The sequence below is a fragment of the Amphiura filiformis genome, chromosome 20, assembly GCF_039555335.1.
Source record: "Amphiura filiformis chromosome 20, Afil_fr2py, whole genome shotgun sequence".
Taxonomy (NCBI): Eukaryota; Metazoa; Echinodermata; class Ophiuroidea; order Amphilepidida; family Amphiuridae; genus Amphiura; species Amphiura filiformis.
In genome coordinates this window covers 31,751,849-31,761,972 of record NC_092647.1, presented here as the reverse complement: position 1 = coordinate 31,761,972, position 10,124 = coordinate 31,751,849, and the positions used below count along the sequence as shown (strand labels likewise).

At 33.5% G+C, this 10,124-nt stretch overlaps 1 protein-coding gene across 1 annotated transcript; it reads left to right on the top strand.

Moving 5' to 3' along the window:
* Nucleotides 1–6,814: 6,814 nt before the first annotated feature.
* LOC140142092 (uncharacterized) lies at nt 6,815–8,388 on the top strand. Its single transcript, XM_072164050.1, has one exon. The coding sequence runs from the start codon at nt 6,999–7,001 to the stop codon at nt 8,241–8,243; it is 1,245 nt and encodes a 414-aa protein (XP_072020151.1). The 5' UTR covers nt 6,815–6,998; the 3' UTR covers nt 8,244–8,388.
* The last annotated feature ends 1,736 nt before the right edge of the window (nt 8,389–10,124 follow it).

The window sequence follows — 10,124 nt, the reverse complement described above, 5'->3', positions numbered from 1 at the left end:
TTTGTTGCCGATAACTCTTAAAGGACCGACATTACACGATCTTTGTCTGTCGGGGAAGCTTCTGCTTTTCATTGTACATATAAACATCAGGCTTTGATGTGATGATTGTTCCATGAACATGCTAAGCTCGGTCGAAACGCTATTAACATTGCTAGTATTACGTACTCTAAAATTGATATTTGGATCATTAGAAGTCCACGTTAAGTCAACGTTTGGGTTGGATGTCTCCGATGTGCATGTTAATACAAGTTTTTCGTTCAGATTTAAAGTAGAATACGCAGGGTTGCTCTCACATATTGGATACATTTGACGTGGAAAAGAATATATACCAATTTCTTTCGAACCAGTTGCAATTAGGTTTAATATACCGCGCGTTGTGGAGTACACATTACATAAGTAAGTTCCTTTATCAGACGGAATAACATCAACCAAAGTCATAAAATACACTTGACTTCCGTCTGCATACGACCGTTTAGCTACGAACACACGCCGCCATATTGAAGATTGTTGATAATCATCTCCGGATATAATGTCTTCTGTACCACCGTCATGAACACGCACAATTTTGATGTTATACTCATTTTCATATTCCATATTTGGCAGCTTATTACTAATATGCCACCGCTTGATATTTTTTCGATAGGTGTTGTTATCACAACTCGTGTAGAAGCTGTTTCGGAGCTCCACGGCAAAGCCAATAACACAATTACTGTTATGCCGATGGTGACCGCCATCTTGGTATGTACATTCAAATATCCTTCAATGGAAGCGTCAAACATCACACAATGTCTTTGTTTCAACGGTACAGACACCAGCTTACATTAACACAATTGATGTTTTTAAGATAATTATTTTCAAAATATTTTATTTGAAAAACATCCACCTCATCTCAGCGACGCATATACGAAGAAAAACAAGACTGTCAAATATAACTACAAGTGACATGTTTTAACCCTGCTTGATTATAACATTATAATAAGAACGTATTACATATACATAAGCGTGTCGAGATAAAGCGACAGCAACCTAACCTTATAACGTTAATTTATTGAGCTGCTATTCCGAGCTTTAACATAATTTATGTACATTCAGCTACAGTTGAGGGCAGCCTCTACGTTTCTCCCGCCAAGGGATCAACCAATAGATACGAGAACAAGTATACCCATCTATTTCACAACCAGCGCCACATTAATTGATAATAAACATTGTATGGGTAATTTGATTGGAAAATATGATTTGTTTTAATTTGGAATAATGGTAAGAAGATAATTATATTTCCATAATGATAACTTGAATTATTTTCCTGATTAATTAATTAAGTTGAACAAGAGACATAATCATAATGTAGTGAAAGTCATGTTCATTTCTATAATAGATTTTAATTTTATTTTAACACAATAATCTCTCTCTCAGAATCGGACCGACAAATCAAACATTTTCAAATTGTTTTTAATTTATGATGCAGAACACGGAAAACGTACGCTATTTTTGCCACAAAAAACCAAAACTGCATGTATGGTACACTGTTTAGGTGACTTACACAAATAAATGTAATAAGCATGCTTCCAAATTCCATAACACACTTAACATACTTTGTGTGATAATATTCCGAAAAACGTATTGTAAAATGGTACTATATTCACACCTATTGCGCATTTCTTAGCAGACACTCTAAATTAATTATGCACTAATGACTGGCAATATTTACTATTTTATTTTAGGCCTTATTTTAAGTGCAGCTACAGCGGCAATCTTCATATCAAAACATACATTTACAATATTTCAGTGACAACATTATGATCATAAATATACAATGCAATAGCTTATAGAGTATCTAAAATATTAAACACTTAATATATTGAAGACTGAACTTTTGCATCTAAAACAAATATAACAATATAAAACAAACCATAACATGATCTCATTAATAGCATGTGCAATAGGAACAACCATAATTTGGACATTGTTTTAATACTACCAATATCCAAAACAAATATATAGTCATGTATAGCGATATCATGGTCTTGATTCACACTTTTTAAGAGTCAATGATCTGTAGAATTCGTCAAAGACCTCCTTTGGCATAACCACTTTATTTCCAGGATTATGTGGATCCTCAACTGTCATGTACGACGAACATACTGAGCTTCGGTCAGTGTCAGGTCGGGTCATATATGACGAATATGTAGAACTTCTGTCAGGTTCGGGACGCCTCTGTAGTGACACGTAAACTGGCTCAATTCCTTCTTCACTTGTATACGTAACACTTCTTTGTGCAGGTATTATCTCATTGGATATCGTATGGTATTTATAGCACCACATAACTGTGGTTGTCAGGAATATAAACATTAATATAGTCGTAGCTACCATCGCTACAGCCCAATAAAGAATAGTATATTGGTTCTCAGGAGTACATGATATGTTGCATTTTGCATCTAGTAACGGAGTCTGATTATTGTTATTTTTAGCCGGTTGTTTACCTGGTTGAAGAGGAGAAAGCGCAATATTCGTGGTGTCAGGTTTTTGTATCATTAATGTCATTGGTCCAATCGTGCATGATCTCTCCAAATCAGGAAATCCAGGACTTGTCATTGTACACAAAACTACGACGCCATTGTGCGATGGTTGTAATGTCAGCGTTAATTCAGATCCTACTTCGGCGCTGTTGGTTGTATTCCGAGCAGTGAGATATGTTTTAGAATAATTAAAACGCCATGTTAATTTAACCATTGGAAATGTTCTCTCAGAGGTGCATTTTAAAACCACTCTGTCGCCAATGTTTAAGGGAGCTGTACTCGGGTTGCTCTGGCATTTAGGGTTGTTTCTATTGGGAAATGTGTATATGATAATATCAACTGAGCCTTCAGCAATCTCATTAAACCTTCCACGTATCCAGGAATAAACCTTGCATAAATATTGTCCTTGATCATTGTCTTCCACATCCACAACTGTCAAGAATAGCACTAGAGATCCATCAGAAAAAGTCCTCTTTGATAAATACGATCGTTCACCGAGCGACGTCTTTATATACTGATCATCACCTAAAGTTATTTGCTCAGTTCGTCCATCAACTACACGGAAAATGTGCACAGTATAATCCTGTATTTTCCAAACTTGGCACTGAATCGCTAGAATTCCACCTACTGTTACTGGTCGCACAGGAGAAGTCACTTCCACTCTTGTTTCTGCTGCGTCGAATGAAGCTGGCAATACGATGACAATAAGTACCAAGCGAAACAGAGCATACGCCGCCATGTTAGCATACACAGTCTTTGACACACCTTTTATACATTTATCTGTGAACGCCACTTTTTCACGCAATTCGAATATTACTGCTACATTACGGAGACAAAGACAATTTCGACAAAAAAATCAGATTCATGGACTGATTTCCTAACGCTGGCTGGCTTATTTGTGTTACTTTCCCGACTGATGTTGATGCTGTTTTGTGACAGAGAAAATAGTAATAAAACAAGAAATATATCGACAACCTAGATTAATTTTCATACTTATCTGGCTATTGACCTTTGTTTTCTGAATAAATTGCATAAATTATGTTGAAATATCGCATTCCGCCAAAGGTGGCGCTCGTTAAAATGTATAAACAGATGATGTATGATTTCAAAACCAATGATCTTTTTTTATCTTTCATCACCGCAAGGGCTTTTATTTTAGTGCGCTCAAGAATAAAAACATACATCACACAAATTGTACAATAAATCGAATAAATACATTAACTGAAATACAGACAAGTTTAAATTTTTACTGTCAAGTACACATAGCACTACGAAATGTTTCTAAAATACACCACTTACTTGATAACCATTCCTTTAATTTATTGATTGGACATTTTAACATCATGACAACAATCGTCCAAAAGATGCCTGATGCCTGTATGTCTCAGGAAATTTCTTACAATAAGAACAAGTTTCAATATCAACAATAATCATCTTATTCAATCTAATACTTGTCATCAAACAGTTAAAATTAATTTCGTACTGAAACATTCTTGTTCTGATATCGTATGATGCCTTAAAAGGCATACGTTATGTGTCCTTCGCTCATCATACTTGACATTTAATTACTCCATGTATCTTTCCAAGAAGTTTGAGGTTTCTGAATTCTTAGTATCAAAATACTGTAAATAATTTTCATCTTTTATCATAATAATCAATGATGATTTACCATCATACCGTAATATTTTTGCCACCAGTATACTGTCATATTTAAAAGCCATTCGTAAAAAACAACAAAAAATATCTGCATTATAACTTAAAATTACAATAAATACATTTTAGTAATTTTACTAATGGTATAATAAATAACATGATATAAGCAGTAACTTTTGAGACTAATGAATAATTAATTCTGTTATTTTTAGGTGTGTATATGTTGTGTATTTTGTTGTTTTGAATAGTTGACAAGTATTGGTTTTTGCCACAAATTTTTTTTAATTTGTGCTTCCTTTTTTCATACAACTGAAGGACTTACATCTTATGGTAAACATACCATTTTAAAGAAATTGATACATGCCGTATTCAAGTAGTTTGCGAGCCATTATCATATCTATAATTATTTAGTTTATGTCGTTACATCTGTGCGATACATGTATTTGGTGTATTTCTTAAAAACTGCATGATCTGCGTGATTATAGCACTGTACGGCAGCCTCGCAGGTCACTATTAGATATTTTCTGTTTAAGTATTTGTGTATCACATTCATGCTCACAATAATAGAAATAAATGTATAGTTCAAATATTACAACAACAAAAAAAAACGAAGCTTAACATACCTCGTGATTATAATATTTTATATTGACACAAAGTATCAAATTCCATTAGTAAATGAAAAGTATGTGCAATTTTTTATAATGCTCTAATAAAATTTATTCATTGATTGCAATTTTCTTTCTATTCCGTTTATTAAACATATCGCATTTATGACAAGAAAACATAATTTATCATATTCTCTGTCTTTCGCTTTGTACTTAAAAATACAAAGCAGTTCATATTCTCTGTTTTTCGCTTTGTTATAATACTTAAATAATACAAAGCAGTTGAATATGTTTTATATCACATTTGTATAGTCAGATTTCACAAAGTTATCATCATTTAAATTTATAACAACACAACGAATTGACACAATGTTTTAAGTGACTGGAATGGTAATTAATATGGGAAGTTGCGAGTACTAAACCCTGTGCATCCCAACCACCTTAAACGCATATTTCACCACGGTACCTCACAAGGCTAACAGTACATCATTATAATCAATATGCTAAACATAGTACGCATATGATTGACCGGAGAAATTAATTATGCATGCAGAGGAGCGAGTCATCTACCTTGTGTATTTTCTCTATACGGAACAAAGAAATCAACACACGGCTAATGACGCATCATTATCTCGTAGTCTGTGTTGCAAAGATGACTAATGCTTATCGTCAACCGACTTAGTACTAAATAAAATGCTCTTTATTATTAAAGATGTAATATTTTAACTTGCTCTTGACATTCTGTAATGAAAACAAACATTTTATGTCACAGGAGTATCGAGTCAGTAAATATCGCGAATTAATAAGCGAAATAATGACCTTTCTTTGTAGTTATTATGTTCATAATTATTAAGATATTGTTAAAATGTCTTTAAATGTTAAGGAATAATTGTTGTTGGATATGAACATCAACTTCCACAATTTTATTACACAATTTTTAATATAATGATTTTAATACGTGCGTTGGTTTTCTAAAATTAAAAAGAAAAAGAAAATTCAGTAATATGGAAACGACTGACAGTTCTATTAGCATTTGATAGCGTATTAAAATGATAACGCGCATGTGCGTGCATATCTAATTATCTACGTAGTCTTCTTGCGCTGTCGTTGAAAACAACATTGGTTTAATATCTATTTTTATTTTGTGTATTTCATGAATAAAATATTTTCAATAATTTTGAAAGCAATAAACAGCGATTAATTTGAGAGAAAAACATACCATATGGTAATCATACAGCATGCATAAAACACGAATTTCGATTATAAAGATTATGCTTATATAATAAAACAAATGTCACAGGAAAATGGGGGAAGAGAGTACTTCAAGGCTAAGCACACCTAACTCGTACGAATTATTAAGATAAGGTATACCACTGAACTGAATAATATTTCCTCCACCTTTAGTTCTACAATAAAAAAAACATGTCAAAACAGTACAATTAAACTGTAAATTACAGCTTATGACTTATTTAGCAATCTTGCGACAAAGAACCTGATGTTTAAGTAAAATACATTGTGTAAATTGTTTTTATATTATTATTAAACATCAGCTTTTGTATAATTGTGATCGTATAATATGATATTTTGATTTATCAAACTATTTAGCTGTATTCTTATATTTTTTGTGTTCTTGAAAACAAACTCTATGATGACATTTTCTTTTAATTCAAAGAAGTACGGTTGATTTTTTATCATTCGTTCTATGTAAACAGAAACGACAGTGTTGAAATAATACAGTTTAAAATTGACACGTTCAGTGTGTTTAAAATCGGTTTGGTTTTAATAAACAAAATTGAGTACTTTGAATTAATGTTATTATATAATTCACGAAGCGTTAACCTCGTGTATGTACCACACGCCACCTACCGGTTAAAAGTAATAAATACTAATTACTAATATGCATAATTTATGTAATTTATGCAGTAAACGGGTTGTTGATCAGACACTTTAATATGATAATTAAGCTAGGCTAAATATATATAATTCAACTGTATCATGATGTCATTATTCACACAATAGTGCTACCATATACAACACGGACCTCAGAGAGTAAATTGCGAGGGAACCCACCGAACCTTCCTGATGGTTGGATTTTATATTTCATCAACCACGCAACCACGATTTTAATATGAATTCTTAATAACACGATTCAATATTTAAAATTGGCCGAATGAATCAGCTTTTTGGAAGATCTTAATTTATGTGACAATACTCTTTTTTCAACATGGCGGCGTATGCAGTGATTGGAATTCTCTGTATAATTTCTTCGTTTCCTTTGTGCTCGGAAGCAGCAGAAACAAGAGTAGAGGTTACGATTCCTGTGCAACCAGTAATCAACGGTGGTGTTTTAGCAATCCAGTGCCAGGTATGGAAAATGCAAGGAACATATACCGCGAATTTCTTTCGTGTATTGAATGAACACACGGAACAATTAACATTCGTAGAAAATCAGCAATATATTCAGTCTTCACTCGGAAGCCGATCCTTTATGGCCACAAGATCATTTTCTGACGGATCTTTTGTGTTATTTCTTACGTTAGTGGATGTATCGCATAGTGACCAAGGTGAATATTTATGTAAAGTGTATTCCTGGAACAAAGGTAATTTTGTAGATATTGCACGAGACTCAAGAGTAGTGACAATATCTTCTTTTCCAAATGAAATATATCCAACATGTACAAGCGAACCTGATGTGGTAACAGTCAATAATGGTGAAAGATTGACATTCACTTGCATATCCGAAAAGGGTTCTCCTTCCGTACAATTAAAGTGGAACTGTGTCAATAAGCACAACATATACTTGCATAATCGTACAATCACGAACATTGATACGGTATCTTCTACAATGATATTTACAGCAGAGCCAATACACCACGGAGCTATATTTCAATGTACAATGACTAGTACAGAATTTCCAGGACGACAGAGATCGTGTACAATCGGGCCGTTGAATATACAAAGCTCAATAAGAACCAATTTGGATAAGTCTCCCAAAACTGACATAAGAACTGTAAAGGGACAAGTCATACAAAATGAAAGCCCGTTAACAGGAGAAAACTGTAACAATTCATGTCCACATGTCGATCAGTTTGCTCTTCTATACTGGTCTGTTGCGATGGTGGGGACTACTATCTTGATGTTCATATTTTTAACAACAACCATAATTTGGTGTTACAAATATCACAACATATATCGGGCAAGTATTACTGCACAACGGAGTGTTACCTATACGAGTGGAGATGTGACAGAGCCAGTGTATGTGTCATTACAGAGTCGCCCTGATCCCGACAGAAATTCAACATATTCTACGTATATGTCACGTGTTGGTCCAGACAGAAGCTCAACATATTCTTCATATATGACAGTCGAAGATCCCGGTAATCCTGGAAATAAAGTAGTTATGCCAAAGGAAATTTTCGATGAATTCTACTCGTCATTAAGTCTTAAAAAGCATGATTCAAGACCGTGACATGTTATTTATACTTAAAGTGAACAGACGTGAACTACGGTATTGATATTAACTTATGTATTATTGTCGGATAAAACCTATAACATTAAATCGGTGTATGTGATAAATAACGTTCATGTATAACAAACGTATATAGCGTTAGATTTTAATAATTTTAGTAATTGTAGGATGTTCTTCCCGTAATGACCAATAGATTTGCATTTGTCTTGAAACTTGAAAAAAAACTGGATCCTCCACCTACGTTCAAATGGTGTTTGCTCCGTACGGAGAACTGGATGATATTTTCACATACTTCGTAGACATGTCTTTGAAGTAAAACACAATATAAACGTTGGCTGCTTGAGAAATGAGAGAAAGAAATAACTTTCATACATCTGTGGATATTGAAATAATCAAGTATCCATATTTTCTCTGAATTTATCACAATATTAATTGAAAGCATTAAAGACAATTTACAATTGTCATAATGTCATGTTTTATTAAATTTTAGGTCGCTTTCGTGATTATTACCTACAGTATATTTTAGCTTACCTACATTCTTACAAACATGCAAAAAAGGATTATATATTTTAGATTTTCGGATGTAGCTAATCCCTGACGATGTTCTTAATTATATAATTATTATTATGTAATTTCTTTTAAGCGCAAAAGCGCAAAAATATAAACACTTTTCATGTTGTCGTTTTTGCAGTGTTTAATATTGTATTTAAAGCCGCCATGTTCTAACGTACAATAAATATATGTGATTATAATATTAAAAACTTCTTGCTTGTTGAGAACATTTCATTTTCATAAATTAGGGAAATTAAAAGTAGTGCTGTCTTGAGAAGATATATGATCACGTCATATAGTGCATTATAAATCAAATTTAATTAAAATACGGGGAATTTGCTCAAATATAACATCAAGTCCAATATGGAAATTTTATTTTTTGTAGTCCTAATACATTAAATCAACGCACATTGTACGATCCAACTGCATGGCGCACGCCATCTATTGACAAAGTGGAGTTAAGGTCATTAACAAGCATAATTTATGTAAATTATATGCAAAAAAGCGGTCGTTGACCAGAATGTTATGATAAATATTCTAGGTTGTCAATTATATTAATCGCAATATGCTTGAAACAGTAATACTGTATGCGTTGGGAAATTAAACAAGAAGGTTGGTCGTTCGAGTTGTCAAAATAGTTATACTTGATCAAAGATTGCCGTATATTATGTTGGAAAACCCAATGTTTTCTTTGTCTTGTTGGCAAATGCAATCTCTTAGTCAGTGATCGTGTTTGGGACGTTATCCAGGTTGCCCAAACCATTATTTCAATGGTGTGGCGATCGTATGTGATTTTACCCAAGATGGCGTCTCGTATATTCAGCAGCGGACTATGTGTGATTTTCTTACTCCCTCTTATTTCAAACACAGCCGAAACAAGAGTAGAATTGACAACACCGGTACATCAAGTCACAATTGGTGGAATTCTAGCGATTCAGTGCCAAGTATGGAAAGTACAGGAAGATTCTACTGTTAATTTTTACCGTGTTGCTCTCGGCCGAACAGAGCAGTTAACATTTGGGGGAAACCAACATTACAGTCCATCTTCGCTTGGGCAGCGATCATTTGTAGCAAAACGGACATTTTCTGACGGATCTTTAGTACTGTTCTTGACTGTGGTAAACATTGAAAGCAGTGATGAAGGTAAATATTCATGTAGGGTTTTTGCAAGGATTAATGACATTATTACAGAGATTGGGCAAGATTCACAAACAATAAAAATGTATACGTTTCCTGCTCAAATGTATCCATCTTGTCAGAATAACCAAAGAACAGCTTCTTTAAAAGTGGGAGACAGATTGATTTTGAAATGCACGTCTGAAAGAACAC

What these genes read in the sequence shown, in the direction of transcription:
- LOC140142092 (XM_072164050.1), top strand. Translation starts at nt 6,999, where the DNA reads ATGGCGGCGTATGCAGTGATTGGAATTCTCTGTATAATTTCTTCGTTT.